Source organism: Eutrigla gurnardus (assembly GCF_963514095.1).
Source record: "Eutrigla gurnardus genome assembly, chromosome: 2".
Lineage (NCBI taxonomy): Eukaryota > Metazoa > Chordata > Actinopteri > Perciformes > Triglidae > Eutrigla > Eutrigla gurnardus.
In genome coordinates, this window is record NC_139916.1 from 30,745,725 (window position 1) to 30,769,157 (window position 23,433).

General features: G+C 41.6%; 1 protein-coding gene across 8 annotated transcripts in view; it reads right to left on the reverse strand.

The window, feature by feature from the left end:
- Window positions 1–769: 769 nt before the first annotated feature.
- Window positions 770–23,433, reverse strand: part of plekha6 (pleckstrin homology domain containing, family A member 6) — a 130,713-nt gene continuing 108,049 nt past the window's right edge. For 7 of the 8 annotated variants that reach the window (XM_084025337.1, XM_084025336.1, XM_084025338.1 and 4 more), the window contains 11 exons: window positions 18,798–18,909; window positions 18,579–18,718; window positions 16,801–16,968; window positions 15,231–15,306; window positions 14,846–14,949; window positions 12,956–13,114; window positions 12,518–12,670; window positions 11,199–11,332; window positions 10,683–10,831; window positions 8,326–8,433; window positions 770–4,000 (listed from right to left, as the gene is read on the reverse strand). In XM_084025337.1, coding sequence (XP_083881463.1) covers window positions 8,336–8,433; window positions 10,683–10,831; window positions 11,199–11,332; window positions 12,518–12,670; window positions 12,956–13,114; window positions 14,846–14,949; window positions 15,231–15,306; window positions 16,801–16,968; window positions 18,579–18,718; window positions 18,798–18,909 — 1,293 coding nt within the window. In that variant the 3' untranslated portion in view covers window positions 770–4,000; window positions 8,326–8,335. The remainder of the gene's footprint in view (window positions 4,001–8,325; window positions 8,434–10,682; window positions 10,832–11,198; window positions 11,333–12,517; window positions 12,671–12,955; window positions 13,115–14,845; window positions 14,950–15,230; window positions 15,307–16,800; window positions 16,969–18,578; window positions 18,719–18,797; window positions 18,910–23,433) is intronic. The other variant, XM_084025339.1, reaches the window with a different exon arrangement.

Here is a 23,433-nt window from a genome sequence, read left to right on the forward strand (position 1 = left end):
CATCAACTGCTTCTCCTGAGTGACTGGGCAAAGTTTCTGAGTTATTTAAGAAAATATATATTTTCACATTAATGTCAAATGATGTTGGTCTAGCAGGATGATGGTTTCATCCAGGCCAATAACCTGGGGTCTTATATCGTGAACATTGGGGGGGTTTAGCTCAGGAGGTAGAGCAGGTTGGCTGGCAACCACAAGATTGCCGGTTCGATCCCAGGCTCCTCCTAGCTGAGTGCCTGGTGTCCCTGAGCAAGACACCTCACCCTAATTGCTCCTGACGAGCTGGCTGTCGCCCTGCGTGGTTGACTCCGCCGTGTGTGAATGTGTTTGTGAATGGGTGAATGTCAGTCATTACTGTAAAGCGCTTTGGTGAAAAGGGTTATATAAATGAGGCCATGTACCATTTGTAAATGAGGCCATTTTAGATTGTAATAGTGATAGTGGAGACTCTGGTGGCAGCATCACCCGCGGTTTTGCAGAGAAACACCAAGCTGCCATTGCTCCATCTCACTCTATTCAACCTTCACTGCTGCATTCATACTGTAGGCCTACTACTACTGTAACTACCTAGCCAGCTAACTAGCCCGACATCCTACTCAGAGAGCTGATAAAACACTCTCTCGTCCTACTGACATCTAACAATAATCTCCATTTTCTTTTGTACTTGTCAAATGATGATAGTATGTAAACTGGTAATACAACCTGTCTTCAATAAATGAATTATTGACTCTATTTCTTGGTCTAAGCTTTGATGTGAAAGAACAAGTCTGTCTTTGATTTTGCAATTTATTCATTTAGGCATACAGTTTGAACTAACAAAGACTGTAGAATATCATCAGGAGTCTATTGGTAACAAGAAGGCTGGAAAGTTAACCTCAGTAATTTTTCTGGCAGTGAATGTCATCATCAACAAGTAGATTCAAATCAGCAGTAAATAGATCATCATCATTTCAGGCAGCCAGATACAAAATACTGTGATGATTCAGAAGCATCTAGAGAAACACAATATTTATATACATTCACTTTATTGCAAGGTTTTTTGAAAGCAAGCGTATTATTTGTCTATTTTTTATCATCATTTGCATAGTTCAAGCAGTTTGTCTGCCCCCCCCCCAAAAAAATAGCAGTGGTTACATGAGATAGTAGGATATACTGTAACTGAAATCCCAGATATTATATACATTGAACAATGTATATATTTTCCTCATCTAAAATGCTACATCTAGTATCAAATATTGGACACCACCTCTCTGCTGCTTACACACATCAGATTCCAAAATCATTCAAAAATATCTGTTCTGCTTCTTTTAACAATCCTCAAGAGCAAGAAAATAAAATGTTTTTTTTTTCTGTGAAAAATGCAAAAACGTGAGTGTTACGTTTTAAACCTTGTCATTGACTATCAATGCATCTAAAAAAATATGAAGTGCCTTTTTCGAACATATTCCCTTTCTAAAAAGAACCATAAAACAAGAAAAAATAGAAGTCTTCTCTTATATCGTTTTTTTTTTTTTTTTTTTTTTTTTTTTTTGCGTAGTGCTACTTTTATCTTAAATGATGTCTCTGACTGAGTATGGAAATACAATATAATACAATAAGAGTATTTAATTGTGTACAGGCAACAGCAAAAAAAGCATAGGTAACATAACAAAGGGCATGTGTGTGTGTGTGGTGTCACAGAGTTTAACTCTGGAGGAAGCTGCAATGAAGAGGCCAAAACCTGAAATGTGTACCATTTAAAAGGTAGAAGTTACCAGAAAGTGTTGTGGACCTTTATCTATTACACACACTAATAAAACCCAGTCAAGTCTCCACCTATTTAGTCTGGTACAGCGGCACACATGACATGGAATTAAAGCGCAGGCTTATTTTAAAAATAACTTCATTATTCAGTATTTAAAATTGGCCTTTTTGAAGTCTCACCATTTGTAACCATGGCAACCCCGATACTTGCATCAATCATTGCATTTCCTCCAGGTTCAAACTGTCCATTCATCACAATATATAGAACACATGTGTTTCAGACTTATGGCACTGCATGACTAGATGAAGTGTTGTTTCCCCACATGACTGCATCGTTAGCTTATTCCTCTTCACACTGAAAACTGCTTCTCAAGCAGACTTACTTCTAAGGTCACTTCTACCTTCACTTTCCACATACACTGGACCATTTCTATTTCTATCCAACATACTTTACCAATGTGTGTGTGTGTGGAAGATCACTATGGGGTTGCTATGATGCAGTTGATGCTAAATGCTGAGAGGCTGAGCATAACGCGGGAGCTGCACATAGAGCTGGATGGTGAGGTCATGATGCCCCTTCGGGATGCAGGATGAATGAAACTCATGTTGTTCATTTCAGACATGTCAGGTTCATATAGAGCAGTGTATAGTGATGGTGAGGAGGTCAGGGTGCTGGATGATGGTCCCTGGTCCTCATCCCATTTCCTAACAATTTCCCTGTCTTACCACCAGATGACCTACGTCTTTGTCTAAAGATGAGCGGAGATAGAAAAAGTCCTTTAACCACTGTGTTGTTACTATGAACACATGTTGATGGAACACTGAACAGGCTCTGGGCTCACTCCAATCTCCTTTAAGGTTTTAGTCGAAATGCACCCAAGTACATAATCCACTGCTGGTGTTATGCTCTTTTTTATAATGTTACTTCCTGTCTCACAGCTCTGGTTTGAAGACTTAAGACTGAACAGAGACATGCAGACAACGACTCCAATAACAGAAAATCAGTATATATCGCTGGGGCCGATCACATGGAGGTGTGTTGCTAGAAATGTGTCGCTTGAAACACGTAGCTAGAAACGGATTGCCTGAAACACGTTGCTACAAATGCGTCAGCAGAAACGCGACGCTAAAAAACATTGTTTTCCTCTGGTATGGCCTGCTTTACATGCACTCCTGCTCATCAGCTGTTTTGCCCGATGCGCTTTGCCAAGAGGTGGTTTTTGAAGCAGTTTTGTCTGTTGAGACATGTCTCATGTGAGCTGGGCCTCAGTGTCTAACAATACTCCAGCATGCAGATCAAATGACCGTAATGCGACGAAAATAAGTTAAGGATATCATCTTCCACACCTCAGAGGACTGTCAACTTGGCCTGAAACGAAGAGCAGCTGAGTGAGTCCGAGCTGGACCCTGATTTTTCTCCAGGTTTTGTGGCAAGAGATACTTTCTGTGTGGCACGATCCACGCAGAACGCCGTCCAAAGTGTATGACCACGCAGACTATATGTGGCTACACTCATGGCAACTGGACCACACAATGTTCTATGAACACTGCTATTGATTTATATCAGGGACTTTCCACTATGATCCGACAAGTATTTGAGTAAAATCCTCATGACGGCATATATTAGAGAGGGTAGTAAATCCGTCCTTTCAATGTGATGTAGCAGCTTTGCAGGTGGTTTATGTGATACTCTTCATCTTCGACGCTGCCTTGCAACAAACTCTGTGCTCTTGTGAGTTAGGTGTGAAAGATGGGTACCGTAATCAAGGGGACATCGTGTCTGTCTGTATGAAATGCTAATAGTATATCCCGAACTCTGTCCCTTGATTCATCTGTGCAGCTCTTTAGCTTCATATGCAGCGTTCCCTTGTGAAATGATCAACACTTCCAACCTCAGTTCTTTGACATCTTGTCAACACGAGTGTAAAATATCACTTCATCAACATAGTTCATCAGTAATATCTACTTTGTAGAATATGTCCTGAGTGAAATTATATGGAAATATCCCCCCTTGAAGCTGGTAAGAAATGTGGAGTCTTCCTTTGTACCACTGGGCACTGATGAACTGATGAACTGGAGTTTACAAGTCTTAATGGCTTCCACTTGCTCCTTTCACAGCTTTCATTTTTTACTTGTAGATCAATTTAGGTGCTAAAAAAAGATAAAAGTCATTTTTCAAGGGGTCGTCTTCATGATCAGTTCAGTCCAGTGATTCCTCAGAAAGTCCCTCCATCAAACTTGACAGCAGCCAGGGCTTGAGCTGCAGACATAAAGAAGATTACCTACTTACTAGCATGTAAGAATCATCTGAAAACCATTTTAGAAAAGATACATTTCTGATTACTGCTACAGCAGGACATGACGTTTTTATACCTTTGTAACACATTCTAAGCTACAGCCAGTGGTATTTGAGTGTAGGTCCAACTTACTTGCTATATGAAGCTTTCAGCTACATATCTTGGCCTCTACCTCCATAGATAGTGTTGTTAAGTGTTGATGTGAGATGAGGTTTAAAGTAGAGCTGAAACATAATTTCCAAGTGTATATTTTCTATATTGTATTTCCTAGTGAAACAGGATAGGAGGCGGGACATTACATTGGGAGGAATTTGATTTGATGGTTCACCACCTTCTCTAGCTCTGAGTGATTGATGGATGGATCTCATGATATTCCTGGTTGAAAACAAGCTGACGAAAGCACACGTCATATTTTGTAATTCAGGAAGAAAAAAAGGATTTTCTGTAAAAATTGATTTCTGTAATTGTTTTGGCATGTTTTGTTAAATGGGTTAACAATAACTAATGAGCTTGCTCCCATTCTCACCTATATTTTCAACTGGTCTCGCAACACAGCAATTGTACCTGCATGTTTCAAATCAGCCATGATAATTCCAGTGCCCAAGAAAAGTAACATAACCTGTCTTAATGATTACAGACCTTTTGCACTCACATCTGTTGTCATGAAAGTATTTGAACGCCTAGCCTGTAAGTACCTGTCACACATTATGCTAGACCCTCACCAATTTGCCTACAGGGCAAATAGGGGAGTGGATGATGTGGTTTCACTCTGCACACACGTCATTCTACAACATCTTGATATTAGGTCCACCTATGCCCGCATACTGTTCATTGATTTCAGCTCAGCTTTTAATACCATCATGCCTGTCAAACTGCACAATTCTCTCCTGGCCACAGGGGTTAATCCCTTACTCTGTCAGTGGATACTCAACTTCCTGTCTTGTAGAACACAGTGTGTTAAAATCCAGGATAATGTGTCATCCCTCAAGGTTCTTAATACTGGCGCCTCACGAGGGTGTGTCTTGTCACCACTGTTATTTTTTCTCTACACCAACAATTGTACATCTAACTCTGCATCTGTCAAACTACTCAAGTTTGCTGATGACACCACTGTCATAGGCCTCATACCCAATGGGGACGAATCGTCCTATCGGAGTGAGGTCAAACAGCTAGTACAGTGGTGTGAAGACAATTTAATCAACTTAATCCTTAATAACAAAACCAAAGACATAGTTGACTATAGGAAAAAGCCAGGTCAGCACGTTCCCATCTCCATTAATGGCCAAGTAGTGGAGTGGGTCCCCTCCTTCCAGTTCCAGGCACCACCATCCACCAGTCCCTTTCATGGAATATGAACACCAGTCTCATTATTTCCATCAGAGACTGCACTTCCTCCGTCAGCTGAGGAAATTTGGGGTCAGTCAAGCAGGCATGACTCACTTCTATCGTGCTACCATCAAAAGTGTACTCACCTTCTCCATCCTGGTCTGGTATGGTAGTGTTGGGACCTCACCATTAGGACTACACAATGCGGCCTACAAAAGCCTTCACATGCGGTCAGGACAAAGGAACAAAGGAGATAAAAACTACAACTGCCATTTTGGTTTCGCCTCGCACCAAGGTGCGAAGTGCAACGTCACACAACTGGTGCCCTATTGGCTGACAACCACAGGTACCCCAGGGGGTCCCCGGGAGCAGCCGTGAGCTATATAAACCGGCGCCGCCTTAAGAGCTTCCTCTTCCATCGCAACACCACGTTGCAACAGGAGGTGGACTCGCCCACCGCAGCACACCGCTGCAACAGGAGACCAACTTATAACGTCTGCAGCGGTCCCTTTGTCTTAGGCCACAGTCTTTTCCCAAACTCGCTGGACGAGCGACAGACTGTTTCCCCCGTTTTCCGCGACTCGCCTTTTTCTTTTTTTATGATTACGGATCCTGAGGAGATCGCCGCACGTGCGATCCTTTGTTTACCTGCAGAAGAGGAAACACAAACGGTTTCTTTATTTCAGCGACCAGCCGGAAGCCCCGCTCCTGTCTGAAGTCAGCTGACTAAATCGCCACACCGTGCGACTATATTGTTGCCCGCGGAAGGAAGAAACACAAACTGTTTTCTTTATTCGAGCTTGATCAACGAGAGGAACGCCTCGCTCTCGTCTGGACTCAGCCTACTCACGTCCCCCGCTGCCGCCAGGACTCACAAACTGCCGCCGCCGCCACGTTAAGGCATCGCCGGGACGGACTCACAGCCTACGCAACGACACCAGTAAGAGGCTATCAGTCTGGGCAGAGACATACGTTTGATAGTGTAGGATATGCTTGTAATTCTTGTTAATGTGTTTTAAGATTTGATCACGGACCGCCGAGTCCGTTGTTTTATGTGTTGTTGTATTTGAATGCTGATTGTGCACCCGCGCCGCTGGGTTTCATTTCGGTAAACAGTGCGTGTCCAACCTCGGACACATTCACGAGCTCAGTAAGTGATCTACCATCAGTTAAAGGACCGGGGTCCCGCCGAACGAACGCCAGTTCATTCATGGGCTCCCGTGTGATGGTAATAGCTTACTGATCCTTTGTATTACGCGCGCATTCTCTCTCTCTTTGTTCCGGCTAACACATGTGCACACATATACACCGCCCCCACACGTATCCTACGCCAGCTGTTTCCGTCTCCGGACGCTAAGGACATAGCTCCATCTGGTGGCTGTACCCGGCCATCTCTCGCTCTCTCTCCCTCTCTCGCGATTCTATCCGACGTCAGTGGCTCCGCCCCTGAACGCTGTGGGGAATAGCTCCATCTGGTGGTCGCGCCCGGCCATCTCTCTCTCTCTCTCTCTCTCTCTCTCTCTCTCTCCACACACACACACACACACACACACACACGCACGCACACACACACACACACACACACACTCAACGTGTGTCTCTTCCTTTGTTTAGCTTAGCTTTGTGTGTTAGGTAGTTAGATAGTAAGGCTTTGTTAATTGCAGTGTTATTGATTGTGATCATTATTACTGATTTTAATAAACCTTATTATATTATAACTAGCGGTCTCTTGTGCTTGTTGTGTATATGTCACTGGATAACAGCAGGTTGTGAAGGCTAGTGCTCGAATTTCACGCCTTTTTAATTGTTCGATTGTCTTTATACTTTTATGCCAATGATCACGATGATTGGCATGTGAGTAAAAGACCTTTATATTGAGACTGAATACAGCTTTTGGTTATCTTTTCCCTGATCCCAGGGTGGTGCCCCGTTTATTCATGATTATATCATAATAATATATTAAATATAATTATTAATATCGATAATCATATTGACATTAATAATTAGCTGTTGATAACCAAATCTGCTCCTGCTACTACCCCAACAGTAGTGTTACCAGCCAGGACAAACAACAGCTGGAGAGGGTAGTACGCAGGGCCTCTAGAATCATTGGCTGTAGTTTATCTTCCATAGCCTCACACTATAACACCAGGCTTTCCAGGAATGCTCGTAACATCATCTGTGACCCCTCACTCCAGCACTCTATTCTCCCTCTTACTATCAGGGAAGAGGTACAGAAGCATCACATGTAAAACATCACGCTTCAGGGCTAGTACCTACCCACAAGCTATTTGTCACCTGAATATGCACTAAGCACTTTATGGTCTACCTCCAACATGATCTACCTCTCTTGCACTTTTGCACCACTGAACCCTACTGCTGCTGTTCCATAACAATGCACTTTTCTATGTATTTAGTGTTGTACTCCCTGTTATTTATGTGCCTTTTGGCCTTCTGTCTTGTGTATGTTGTGATGTTATTGTAATGTGATTCATGTGAGCATACCAAAGCACATTCCTATCAACTGTATTCTACTATATTGTTGAAATGGCTATCATAAACTTGAACTTGAACTTGAATATGACGGGGGGATGGGAACTAAAAGGGTTAAAAAGACATTTTTAATTTCAGTTTAAATTTAAAATCTTCACAGACAACATATTGACCTTGTATTGACAATTTTGACAATGCACCTCCAAAATGCCACACCAAATCCAAATGTATGTTCAAAACCAAGCAGGTAGTTCAATTCTGTTGTTATAACTTGGAGGGTGATATGGAGCACTCAAGAACACACAAGATAGTTTGTCAGCAGGTTAAACTTAAAAACATGAGCATTGCTATTTCAAACGTAATGTGTCACATGATAAAGCCAGTGGAGGACATCTAGAGCCATCCCAGTGAGGGAAGCATGCACAGGGTCAAAACGGGGCAGGACATGGTGTGGTGGACGGTGACTCACCTGGTACAACTCACACCTTCATGATGTGGACAGAGTTGGGGAAGTCAGCAGAGGAAATGGGAGGGGCCACTCTGGTCGGGGAGGTGGGGGGGCTGGGAACACACTGGGCTGGAATGAGATGGAGGGAGGTGGAGGAGTGAACACAGGGAAAAACAAAAACAAGGAGTGAAGCATCACAGGGAAAAGTATTGTGAGGGAAGGAGATGCAGACTATGGGCCCTAGTTTCGTGGCGCAGCGCAGGGCGGCGCAGGTTGGCGGAGCCGGCGTAATGCAAGTTTCGACCCGCGCAGCCTTGCGCACGGATGTGTTTGGCAGTTTGGTGGATCGCCTGCGCCAAGATGGGTGTGGCGGCGCAGCAGGGGGAGGCGTCACAGATTCAGCTTGGCGTAGCGGAAGTTTCGTGGCAAAAAGCCTCGCCGAGACTGCGCTGAAAGCCCGCCAGCTCCAACCTAGTCTACCCTTGGCGTTAGGCGCAAGGCGCAAATAAAGTCCATTCATTCAAGGCGAATTACAGCTGGCGGAGTGGAAGTTTGGCTGACCGTTGCGCAGTGCGCACATGTCACCGAGACCTCACAGGCAGGTTTCCACAGTTCCAGGCACATTTAAATAAATAATCACAACAGTATTTAATGCAACTAATTGAATAAACACGTGCATTTATATCTATATAGATTGTCCCGTCACATCTGACGTCAGATCAAAGGCAGATGGCACGCGTAATGGAAACTCAGCCTCTCGGACCAAAACATCTCCCTCTCACTCTCCTGTTTTTATAATATCGGCATTGTTATCATTATGATACGCATGCACAGCGCGTGATGCGCGTGGTGGGAGCGGCGGCGCTGCTTCTGTCATCGGTCTGTCAAGTGACGGAACTTGCACTGAACCTCCCCTAAGGCATTAAAGGTGGGGCGAGGAGCTCATTTGATTGGTGAAGATCTGAATCGGCTGTTTTAATCCCAGTCCACGCCTCGTCTCCCACTCACGCCTTCTTCTCCTCCCTCTTTCCCACTTGCGCGGGTGGGCGAGTCGGGAGGAGTGCCTGCGCTAGCCTGCGCGGTGCACGAAACTTGCAAAGTCCAGGCGGACACACCCCGTTGGCGTGGCACACGTGCGCTGCTCGCTGACTACGCCTAGTCTACGAAACTAGGGCCCAAGGACATTCACAGTGACGTCTCTGAAAACTGGGCATATGTGATCACTGAATTGTGAGATGACCGTATACACTGTAAGTCAAGGAAGTAAAAACAGGATGAGAAGCACAAATCTGCTTGAACCTGCTGAGTGTCATAAAAGAGGATTATGGGTATTGGATTTGAAATGAAGTTGTGAAACAAAGACACATTGATGCACCATGTATCAATTATATCATATTTTGGTCCTAAAATAATTGTATAAATGAACAGTACTACAAGTCTATGGCTCATGAGCCAAATGCTACAATCAGCGAGCTAATATGCTCCCAATGAGGATGTTTACCAACTCAGTTCACTGTAACAGAATACAACATCCACCAATAAGCAAGGCACTCTAAAATGATGAATACGTTTGTCCTAAGGCAACATATTAGTGTCCTGAGATAACTTTTGTTGTGATATGACACTATAGATACAATTGATCTTACTATACTGATCTTACAACTCTGAATATGGACTCTTGCATTAAGATGATGTCTGATGCTTATCATCATAAAATTGTGTTAAAATGTTAAATTACATCACGTTGTGTGCTCCAGTGTCCAAATATTATTTTCTTTTTATTTTGACAGTTTTGACCATCATTCCTAAAGGCTATAATAACATCTTAGCAACCTTATTGCTGACATGGACAATTCTGTCTACAACAAATGAGTTGGCATTCTGAGTTATGTATCCAGGAAAAGGTATTTTTCCTGACAAAAAAATCACAATTTTATATATAAACATGTGGTTAACAAACTAAACAAGACACGGCACAACACTCAATAGTTAGGTTTTTATCCAACAAAACGACTGGATTCTAACAGGACACTAACATCAGTCTTCTCCCTTTGACTTGTCTTCCACGAACTTGTTTGAAACAAATTTCTCATATGTCAAGAGCAAACATAATCCATGACAAAATACGTTTCCTTCAAAACATAATTCGCCATGCAGTTTTGATGCGTGGGAACATACTTTTTTGGGATACCAGGCTGTCTAGAAACTGGTCGAACTGAAAATGAGTGCACCAGAATCCAGTGAGGAGGCATTATGTTGCTTGTGTTATTGTCTGCCGAGACTGACTTGTTTGGATGGTATACAATGCGTGACGATCAGCATTAGTTTTCAGATGTGATGTGAGGTCAGTGACGTGGCTGTGTGGACAGTGTCCTCACCAGAGAGAAGGCGGCTGCGGCGAGACGCCTCAGCAGCCAGAGCACACGAGATCTCAATACGCTTCTCCTGCTCCTGCAGCTGCTGCTGGGAGCTGGCTGGAGCTCCACCCTCTACCGGGCCATCCAGCAGAGGAACCATGTTCTGCAAACTAACAGTGTGATAGAAGTTGGTGGTTATTTCGTTCAAACTTATATCTGATCTTATTTTTTAAATTTTTTTTAAATAAGCACGGAAAGAGTGGACAAGCCTTCTTGGTCCCACTGCAATATAAAAGACATACATACATCATCTGAATCCATTTGCACAATACAGGTCCTGCTTTATTATTTAAACATTGTTCGAAATGAAAAAGCAAATGATTAATTTTCTGAATTAATTGGAACAAAGAGCCACATCATTCCTTCATTACCACTGACTCAGGAAGAACGAGCAACGAGGTGTGCTTTATAATGGTTTTATAATGTCTGAAAACATACATGAGTAACCAATCATTCTATGCGTGACTCAAAACCCACTTTGATTTGGCAATGAGGGTCTTGATTCGCTCCAGTTTCTTCTGCTTCTCCTTCTGCTCCTCGGGGCTCAGAGGAGCGTTATCCTCCACATCTAGGTAGCGCTCCGGGATCAGAACCTTGTCAGGAGTCACCAGCTAGAAGAAATGCACCTCAATGGATATGGGCCCACACACATGTAGCATGGACACAAATAAAGGGATGCAATAATATTTCATTAACTTCAAAGAAGGAATTTTTTTAATCAGGATATTTGCCTTTTTTTTTATTCAAGGGAACGTTTCTTGAACAACTTGCACTATTAAGAAAAAAGTTTAGGTGTAGTAAAATGTAAACACTGTGACCAAGAAGTATGCAGGCCAAATTACTGAAGTAAAGTCAATTTCATTTCAATTTATTTATAGTGTCATTTCACAACAAAAGGACATCTTTATTCATAAAGCAGGACTAGAACACGCTCATGGTTTTCGGAATCCATGAATTTCAGAGTCCCACCATCACCCAGGATGTACTTAGTAGTTCCATGAATTTAACAATAATAGAAGTTAAATGAAGTTGAATTAATTTAAAATTAAATATTAAGGCATGGAGTTAAGGGTGGCCACAGCTGGTCTCCAACTCTACGTAAATACTTAATTTAGTTATCAGCTCTCTTTTTTGAAAATAAGTAATCAACTAATATTTATCATGAGCACCAGAGGCAGCTGTATGCCACGAACACAAGTAACCCATGTGTCTCAGAGAAACCCTGATTACTGCTCATTGCCACCTCCAACATTGTTGCCAACCCCAGCCTGCCACTGTGCCTTTGACTTTCCTGCTCTATTTGTTGCCTGCTTAACGTACTGATTTTACAACAATCTACATTTACAATCTTGAATTTTTAGTGAGCTGACACTTGCATGATAAACACATCGCGGAGGTCTACACTATTTTATTGATGCTTTTATCACAAAACCCGTCTGTATGAGATGACGGAGGAGATTGTGGTGGATATTGTATTTAGGGATTTTTTTTTGTTAGTTAAAAGAGAGCATCAGTTGAAAATTGTACTTTCAATATGTAACTATTTTTATTGGTTCAGTATGTTCAATAAAAGAATGCCGAAAATAATTTCCTTTCTTTTATCAGATTCAAGCAATGTGTTTTATTTCAGCACACGTAAAATTCAATATCTGTTTATTCATTGCAAGTAATTTCATGATAATTAAGAACATCGTTGCATATTGCATAGTTTCGTACAGCCCTAGTGCATAATGTGAGAAGAACAAAATGAGAAAAATAGTAATTAATGGAGCAACGGATCAGTTGACTGATCTTACCTCTTTGCTGATGTCCAGGTGGTCGGTTCCTGGCTCAACCTTTAACCGCCTCAGGCGAGCGATTTCTTCCCGAGGTGACTCCTGGCCCTGGCCTCGAACGGCTGCCTCCAAGTCTTTAATGTCAATCTCATGAGCTGTCAGCCGCCTACGAATCTGTACACACACACACACACACACAAAATACAGATACAACCATCTATCATAAAACCTTTGCCAAGTTAAGGATTGTGTCTCGATGAAAACCCACAATTTGCTAAAACGTGCAAAAACTCCTATCAACAATCAATCTTTCCTAACCTTTACTGTTTGAGGTTATTGCTTCAAACAATTGACATCACCACTGACAACTACATTTCCCACTTTGTACTAGTTAGGATTTACTCTACTGGCAGTCCATGTTTTAATGTTTGACAAGGATCATCACATAGTTGACCGTACCACTCTGTAGTTGGCTGGAGACTGGCCACCTGAGAGGTTTAGACTCCGCCTCTTTTCTCTTACAGAGCTGCTCTGGTTGCGTCGGATTCGCGCATTCTGCTCCTCCACACTCATCTTGGACTTAAGCTCTGCAGGAAACACAGCGCTCTTTGGCCGCTCCTGTGAAAAAAATGTGGCATAGGAACACACAACAGTCAATTCAACATTTCATTTTAAGGTAAGGAGCTATATACATTGCAACTCTGCATCCAATCAAACCAACATGATGTGTTGAGTTCCACAAGGTTCAATCCTTGGGCCTCTATGCTTCTACTTATAAGAAATTATAAAACATATCACACTTATGCACATTATTATACTTTCTATATATTTTTGATTTATCATCTGTGTATTAATGTTTAAATTGCATGTATTGCTTGCAATGCATTGCGTAGAGCACATTGGATAACCATTGTGTATAAGATGTTAAACAACCTGTTGTAATCCTGTATAGTTCGTATATCACGTGAAAATTCTGTCGTAGTAGCTGAGCTCAAGCAATCAAGAATTATTGTACTGGCACACCATGTAAGGCAATAGGATCCAGTGCATGCCAGTTACAACCTCTCTCTCTCTCTCTCTCTCTCACATACACAACTTGATATTGGACGATATCAACATAGTTGTTTACATTTATTTATAGTTTTAATATATTATATAGAATAAGCATATAATTATGTTATCACTGTTACTCACAGGGGCTGTTGTTTGCCCAACATGTTATTGGAGGTCCTGGTCTCTGGGATCAAGTGAAATCACACTGTCTATATGTATGCCCCTGTATTGAAAATGACATCCGAATAGTAACACAAGGAGGCACTTATGTAAGTTCTCAGACCATAACTGTGGGTATCGGAACTGAGCCATAGTCCTCGGCAGGGTTGGAATTTCGTCATTTTAGGGGCAAGGCCATTTGGCCTTCACTTTCATTTTTTTAGGGGCAACAAGGCCAAATGACAGGGCACAAAGGCCATTGAGTAAAATGAGATGGGTTTACCTTTCAGATTAATACCAACCATAACATCTGAATTCATAAACAAATATGAATGTATTAAAATATTTTTAATACCTATATCAAGTTATTGATACATTGGATTTTTTTTATATAACATCTTACAAAGGAATTACTACTTGAAAGCAATAAAACATTCCGTATGAAATCAATATAAAAGATGCACGCGCACATACACGGGTAGGCAATGTGGACATGACGTAGACTTTAATTGATAGGCAGTCCCTCATTATCACTCAGCGGGATCTCCCAGCGCTATCGAGCTGTTTTATGACTGAAAATACCGTTGATGACTGTGTAGGACACAGCGGGATTCTGGGTCAGGCTTGGGCTTCAGACGCGTGGTGTGAGCGGGACCGTAGCGGAACCAGACCGGTATTTTTATAATAAAAATGCCGCTCTCTGCAAAATTCGCTGCCCGCTCGTGGCCACTTGCTTGCTCAGCTCCGCTCGTGTTGACTAGAAATATGTGCCGGCGCCGGAGCGGAACCAGACGGGAACCGAACCGCTACTTTTATAATAAAAATGCCACTGTGTGCTTTCACTGCCCGCTCGCTCAGCTCCACTTAGATGGCTGTAATTAAGCCCACTACGCTGCACAGGCGCTTTTTACATGGAACTTGGACAGGGCCAGGGGCACAAAGGCCACCTTGGGCATAAATTGAAAATTTTTTCACAGGGCATCAAGGTCAAAGTTCGAGGCAACAACGGCCGTGGCCATCGTGGCCGTCGTGAAATTCCCACCCTGGTCCTCGGTCTGTCCCAGGGTTTTTATGGAAACCGGTTTGATTTCTCACACTGTTTTGTTTGAGCACTTGTTAAGGTTAAGGTTGACATACCCTCAATATTCCATTAGGTACTCTGCCATTATAGCGGGATACTCCAGCAGAGCTGCTGTGGGATTCCTCGGTGGGGGACTTCGTTCTAGGAGGGACAATGCCAACTGGCAAGGGAACAACAGATAAGTTGAAATGCATGGGAAAACAGAGCAAGCAGAATCCTCAAAGCTAACACAATAAGACATTGTTTGCATATCCTTTCAGTCTCACTTGATTTAATGATACAATGCACCTCAAAATTCTGTATTGTTTCATCTGTCAGTAGAAGTCATCAGTGTAATTCAATGCTCAATGGGGTTGTGTGTACCAGTTAATAGCTAGATTATGATCAGTGGCTGGCAGCTTACGATCAGTAGCATTATTACATAAAAAAAAATGGTTGTACCTTTATTCAAGGTGGATTGTCTGTCCTGGATCTGGTCCTGTGCATCACTCATATTGGTCTGCCCTGTAAACTTGGGCTGCAAGGCAGACAACTGATATTATTAATCATATTGCAACATTAAATCTGAGGGTAGTGAAAACGAATGCATTACTGTTCATAGTGATGAGGGCATAATGTTAGAATGCGTGTTACAACTGTCATTATTGTAGACACAACAATGACCTGATCACACCAGTATCACTAACAGTGAAAGCTCAAACCAAAGTAATTGCTGACCAGTGGCAAAGTGTCTCGACAGTGCTCACCTTACTTCTCCTGGAGTATAAACTGCTTCACTTACCACCCTGACTTCTACAAAATGATGTCCCCAATCAACTAAACTACACTCTCAATTAGGTTTACGGAGAAACATATTTTTCCCTCGCCAAATGGTTGCAGCTTGAAACAGTTTAACGAACAAATAAAAAACACACAACACTGGACTGACATGATTTCTTACTGTTTGATAACTGGAAAATATCAAGGATAGACTGATGGGCAAAACATATTTGACAAATGGAAACGCTTTATAACATATTTCAATGTCTTAGTGCCTGACTGAACATCTATCTTTCTATCGTTCCTTTTTATTATTTAATTTGTATACAGCTCTGGAAAAACATAAGACGTAATTACATATATGGTAGATATTAAACTCCAGTGTCGGTTGAATTCCAATACAGGCACACCTCATGGATGGTCATAAGCCATCAAATAAAGCCAGGCTGATATAATGCATCACCCAGGAGCAATGTGAGAGACTGGTGGAGAGATGCCAAGATGCATCAAAACTGGGATTAAAAATCAGGGGTATTCCACAAAATATATAACATATCTTAGTATTGTGTTGTTTAAACTAATTATGAATTTCTTTGCATTATTCAAGGTCTGAAAACAGAGCTCCATGGTGGTCAAGGTGAACCATGCCTTTCGCCCTGCCTGTCAGCTGGGATGTGGCCCAAGTGACCACAGTGTGACACATTCGTTCACACATGTTTGTAGAAACAGTCTGCATGCCTAGGTGCTGCTTTTATACAACTGTGCCCATGGAAGTGATTGGAACACCTGATTTCAATTATGTGGATGGGTGAGTGAATACTTTTGGCAATATAGTGTGTATATATATAAAATTACTACATCATCACAGGTACTACACAATAGGCACATTGACATTTTGATAGGGAGCTCCACACCTGGATTCATACCAAGTGCTAATTGCGGTTCATCTTTGGCAAGAGCGGGTAACCTTTCCAAAGCTTTGAACTGAAATGTAAGGTGTTCACACAAAAAAAGTACATTTCCTGTTACAACATGTAGCTGACATGGTTTTAGTGACAAAGCATTAAAACAAGCAAAGGGAGAACAACTACTTATGGAGCAAGTGCTTTAGGCAGTGAAATGCTGGCTGATATGGAGAGACAGAGGGACATTCAGAGGCCACGAGTGGAGTGCAAACCGGGGGAGATGATACTGGACAACAGTTAGGACTAGGTGAAGCATGGGCAGGGGAGGGCCAGAAACACCCAAATACCTTTCTGATGTGACCATCTTCACCATCAAGGTAACCATCATCGATGCCCAAACTGTGGAGCCAGACGGTGCTGTCAAAGGGCAGGGGAGGAATGGAGGGAGGAAAGGATGAGGAGGGCTCCAAAGGGTAATAGGACTTGGGGAGGGGGGGCCTCGGGGGGACAGTCTCCTAAGGGCAGGAGGGAGGGAGGAAGGAAGGACAGAAAGGACAGGTGGAAGAAAGAGTGCTGCATATCAGGAGGAGGGATAATAAGCCAGTGCAGAGCTGAAAGGACTCATGGGAATGATTCTGTGGAATTTGGTATTTTTAGGAGTTAGATGTGAGAAGTGGCTAATGAAATACTTGACAGTTGATGTGAATTCATATAGGCCCTTTGACATGTGAAATGTCACTCTGTTTGTATTAAGAAAGAGATCCATCTCTGGAATTGAAAGGGTAAAGCTTGTCAATGCTGTTCAAGAAAGACCAACATGTAACAATTCAGCTTTCATCATGCTCAAGTACCTCCTTAAGTCAAATAACTAATTGGAATGTCAACTGATATACTGTATAGGAAACTGGATGCTGGATGCTGGAACCTTGAACCTGTGTTCAAGGTTTTATGATAAATTGATTTCAATAAAAGAACATCCCTCTTCTATGTTTTTATGTAAAAGTAGAAGTGAACACTTAACTTACTGTAACTCTGGCCTAATCAAGACGCATGACATTAAAGCCCCCAAATCAATATACTCTATGAGTATATGCTCTGAAAAGTGAAAGCTTGGATAACGTTTTGTCTGTGGAGGCAGTTAACAGCACCAAAGGCTTTATGAAATTATGTCATGATGACAATGTCAAATGTTTATGATTTGGGGGAAAAAATACAAACAATTGAAATGTGTAATGATCAGAATCAACTATATCCTTTTCGTTAAACATGGGTCTGCGTGAACACTTGACCTGAGGGATTCCTGGCTGAATCGGACTGTGTTAAGACCCCCTTGATTGTTGGGGTAAGTAAGTGGTCTAAAACCTGCAGCAGCATGACATGATGGGCGAGAAGCTAGATTACGATGGCTAGCACCTCTAAAACAAGGGATTGGAGATGTAGAAAGATCTTGGCTGTGTTGTAACGATAAAATATCAGTCACATCGGAGCCCTGGAGAAGCAGGATCTTGGATTCAGGCATCGAGAAGCGTTTTCTGAGGTCAACATGGTGTCCTGCTGACAAGTGATGTGGGTGGGAGTCTGGATAGACGTCTTTTCTGAGGCCAATCCTGACTTCTTGGCTGCAAACATTGGAGGTTAACCAACTAACTTCCTGATGGTCAAGATAGGTTCCGACTGTGTCTGAATGCTGATTGGTGCTTTTAAAGTTTTGGCATTTAACTTGAAGAGAATTGATTTGTTCTCCTGCTCTGGCTTTGGCTTGATTGATAGGTGGCTCATAGTTTGACTCGGTTCTGGAGTTGAAGTTTTGGTCTGTTTCCTCTATCAAAGGGTCCAATTTACCCAAGGACTCCCCGAGTGTTTGAAAACATAGCGAGAGCTGAGGAATGGTGTGTTCGTAGTTGTTAATGGGGTCTTTATGCAGGCTTGTGTCAGGTTCTCTGTAACGTTTGGGTCTACACCTAGGCTTTGAGTCAGATTTGAAATTAGGCACTATACATGACTTGGGATGGGATTTGGGGTTTGATTCTTGACACACTTCAGGATTGGTTCTAGCGTTGGAGCATTGGCCTGTGCCAGATTTTGGATTGGGATTGGTCCCTGCCTGGGTGTATCCGGTGCTTACCTCCGGGCCCAGCTGTTTGGTGGGGGAAGCCTGGGAGCCGGGCACTGGGGAGAAGGGGCTGAGTGGGCTGGTGAAGCTTACTGAACTCAAGGGACTGGCTGGACTATTGGTGCTAAAGGAGCCCGATGCACCGCTGGCCACTGTGAAGACAAACACAGGCACAGAGTGGTTAGAATATTTCCACTAAACACTGGATTATTTCCAGCAGCAGTGTGTTACCTCTATGCTTGGCTGTGTCGGTGCCTCTGGATGAGTGATTCTTGTGCAGTCCCTCTAATACATCCTGGACTCTCCAAAACTCTTTCTGGATGTGTCTGCGAACCAGTTCACTCTGGAAATAGCCCAGACAGACAAAGTCATATGAGAGAGGAAAGGTCATCTACTTTTGTTTTATTACAGTTTTTTTCAACCTACAAAACACAATTTGCCAAATAGATCATTTTCTTCTCAAAACACATTTTGTATACTAACTCTTCATTTCAAAATAGAACACACTAACTTTACCAAAACACTGGAAATCTGACTCAAAATGAAATGATTCTGTCAAAGACAAACACTTGTTTTCACTTCACAAGGTACATGCAGTCAATCAATGTATACCAGGTTTCAAAATACTGGCTATTGTTGACATTGCAAAAACTGCATTGACTTTTATGTTTCAGTTTTACAGGTATTTGCATGCAAAACATGCAATCCACCGTTTTTACACTACATTTCTTGGTTGGGAACTGTATGTCTACATGTAATGTTCATGTAGTGGCTAAAGTTCCCTTAATGTGTTCGGTAAGTATTTCTTAAACATTTAACCACTCGAAATACACTACGTGTGTTTGCATTTGAACGACATTACAAAACAGTGTGTTGGCTCCGTCTTTTACTGAATGTTCACCAAAAAGGTACAATACACACAGTTTTCCCTCTCTCTGGCTGCGCGAGCTCCTATGTCACAGCTCTGTATGCGCTCCATTATAAATCAAAACAATATTAGCACATCGAACATATGCACAACTAAAATGCAAAACTATAAAATACACTTACAGTTTTTCTCGATCGTTTACACACATTTTCTGAAAGCATGCCTCATACTCTCAGAACTCTACACACAAATCAAAAAACACACACAATGGGCAAAACCCCTCAATTCTCCTGCAAAATGAAACTTTACATTCAAAACAATGTTATTCCTTCTCAAAATGGTATTTTGTTGTCAAATGATACACACAAACCATCATATGAATAGACATTTATAAGAACCAGTTGAACACTGATGTGCTCAATGTAAAACACGATGAACACTTCTTCTCCATTTGCCATAATGACTTAGGCCTTTTTTTGTTCAGTGTTACACTCACTACAGACAGTACATACATAAATGTGTTGTAAAATATTTTAGAATATTGTTTTTGTATATTTTATTTTTCCCACAAGAATACTGTAATGCACACAGTGTTCATCCAAACCAACACAAAGTTGCATATACAGTGGTCTACATACAAAACCAGAAGAAATGACTGTATACAGTTACAAAAAAAACAAAAAAACAACAACTATCCCGCATCCTCTCTTCTGTTTCGGTCTGGCCACAGCACCTCATCCACATCACAGGCAATGCAAGCGATGGCCGAGCAGCGGGGGAAATATCGCCTAGCATGGCAAATCCATGCTAGGCTCCTCCTCGTACTCTCACTCCTCTGGCTCTGCCTCTGTTGCCAATGTTGGCATACATTGCTCCAAAACAGAAGAGCTCACCTGTTGCACTTTTATGCTAATGCTCTGATTGCAAATTGTAAAACTGTGTTGCAGGTGTTTTCCCATGTGATGAGTCAGTGTGCATAGTAGGGAAATTAACTTTAGAATTTTGAATGGCAGTGTGTTCCTTGTGAAAACAAGAGATTTTCTTCATGAGAATTGTGCCAAATGCAGAGAATTGTGTGTAGTGTTTTGAAAAAAGTGTTTTAAAACTGCAATTTGAGTGTAAAGCAGGAATTGTGCTTGCAATTTAGCAGAGCTAGTTCAGGGTGTTGGTGCATGAGTTACATGTTGTGGTCATTGTGTCTCAAGTACCAGTATTTGTGTGTAAACAATTGAGAAAAACTGTAGTAATTATTAAAGGGAAATTACTAAATATAAATCTAAATAATATAATATCCAGATCTTGTACGAAATTACAGAAAATAGAAAATGGCACTAACAGTTCACTTTCAAAAGCATTCCAGTAAAAAGCAAATCAGTTTTTTTTCCTTTACTGTGTACTACAGGAGGTAAAGTAAAAATACTGTTTACAGTATGATAGAACAGTGAAAGTTTTAAATTGCTTACGACAAAATATCCATGAAACTCACAAGAGCATTCTGAACAAAACAGCAAAAAGCCCAGATAAAAAGTTTGTCTTTTTCTGTTTCTGTTTCCAAAAACATCACTCCTCAAAGTCCTCCTTTTACTGTATAAGTGTCAATGTAATAGAAAAAAAAAAAACCTGCCACTGAGTCTAAGCCACACTGGAATCAGCTGTGGTTGGCCCAATTTAGCCAACATAACTCAATGTGTGTCAATTATTCAAATGTTTATTATCAGCTGAGAAATATTGTTTTTGAACTGATATCATTGCAGAAGCAGAGGTTTTTATACCTTATCTAAGGTTTGGAATATTGTTTTTGCTATTGTGGGATGTTGTGTGTTAACATTCGTAAATAATACAAAAACAATCCATAATTTTGTTGGGAGGTATAGCTTGTCTGTTAAGAAAATGTAAGCATTGTGGAAGTGTGTTCACTGACTGCATATTGTGTGAAAACGACATGAAATGTGTGAATGGTATGGCCACAAAAGACCGATGCTATGCTAATTGTGTTTAGAGTTTTGAAAATGTGACAACTGGTTGGACAAACGCTTGTTAGCGACTGAAAAAAACTGTAAAGAAACATTGGTAGGAGATTTTATTGTTCAACTATACCTACATGTTATTTAGGTAAATGTAATTCTGTAAGCACCACCAATCTGATTCCATTCATTGCCATGGTGATGTAGGCAGAAATAAATGTTATAATATAAAATGAAAGTAATGCTGTATAAAGTGATGTACCAAAGCATCAAATAACTTCCATCCATCCATCCATCCATTTTCTACCGCTTATCCTGTATTCAGGGTCGCGGGGGGGCTGGAGCCGATCCCAGCTGTCATTGGGCGAAGGCAGGGTACACCCTGGACAGGACGCCAGTCTATCACAGGGCTAACATATAGACAAACAACCATACACGCTCACATTCACACCTACGGGCAATTTGGAGTCACCAATTTACCTATCCCCATCCTGCATGTCTTTGGTCTGTGGGAGGAAGCCGGAGAACCCGGAGAGAACCCACGCTTACACAGGGAGAACATGCAAACTCCACACAGAAGGAACCCGGGGCCGACCCGGGGATCGAACCCGGGACCCTCTTGCTGTGAGGCGAGAGTGCTAACCACTACACCACCGTGCAGCCCGCATCAAATAACTTAATACTAAAATATTTTTTTAAACAATTTGAGATGTTTTGTGAATGATTTGATGCTGGGGGTGTAACAGTAAGTGTATTGGTACAGGGGGGGTCACCCACTTCGGTACACAACTCTCTTCAGCCCTTAACAGCCCGTAACAAATGAACCTTCAGTTTAACCCTCACTATATCCCTCAGTAAAACCACCTAAAATGACTCAAAATGAGTCAGGAATACCTCTTCAACCAGGTGACTTATATGTTAATATTGTTCTCCTTTGAAAGAAAGGAAGTGAAGGAAAACAAATACATTGTAAGTAAACTAAATAATATTACAATTCAAAAGAAAATGGAGAAGTAGTGAAGGAAATAAATAAGATTTTTATCTTGAACTTGTATTAAATGTCAATTGCAGAGTCACTATTTAAAAGAAGATCCCATAGATCCGATGCAAATGAATGTCTTCTCCGACTTGAAAAATTTTAATGTGATCGTTTCCCATAGCGGCCACTTTGTGTATCGATCAGGTGTTCAGCTTAATAAAAAGTGATATGAATCTTGTTATTATAGACTGACAACAAAATTATAGCGGATCACAACTTGCTCATATAGTTATGAAGGTTAAATTGATATAATAATAATAATAATAATAATAATAATAATAATAATAATAATAATAATAATAATGCAATTTATTTATTTAAAGGTCGCCTTTCAAAGCACTCAAGGACACCATACAAGACTTTCATAAAAACAACAGTCCATCAAATAGTAAATATATTAAACAGTAAGAAATGTGGCTACTTAGTGCAATGGTAAATGCATTGAATAAGGCAATAGTCAGTGTGTGACTGACTGAGTTTGCCACTTAGAAAAAGTGCGCTTTCAGGAGGGATTTAAAGGTGGAGACAGAGTCGGAAGTGCAAATGTCTGGTGGGAAAATGTTCCACAGGCGGGGGTCTGATCAGCGGAAAGAGCTGACCCCATGGTGGATAAGTTGGCAGATGGAGCTGAGAGCTGGATAGCAGAAGAAGATCAGAGAGTGCATGACAGTGTGTATATTGTAAATGAGCTCAGAGAGATACACTGGTGCCACAGCATGGCACCAGTGTATCTGTGATATTGAAAGTGAGGAGTAGGATCTTAAAGTCAATGCGGGATTTGATAGGGAGCCAATGGAGTTGCTGCAGGGCAGGAGTGATGTGTTCAATAGAAAAAGTTCTGGAGATGATGCGAGTGGCTGCATTCTAGACCAGTTGGAGTTTATGGAGGGATTTAAGAGGAAGTCCAAAGGGGAGAGAGTTACAGTAGTCCAGACGGGAAGTAATCGGGGTGTTTACAAGGATAGCAGTGCAGGTTGATGTTGCGTATGTGGAAGT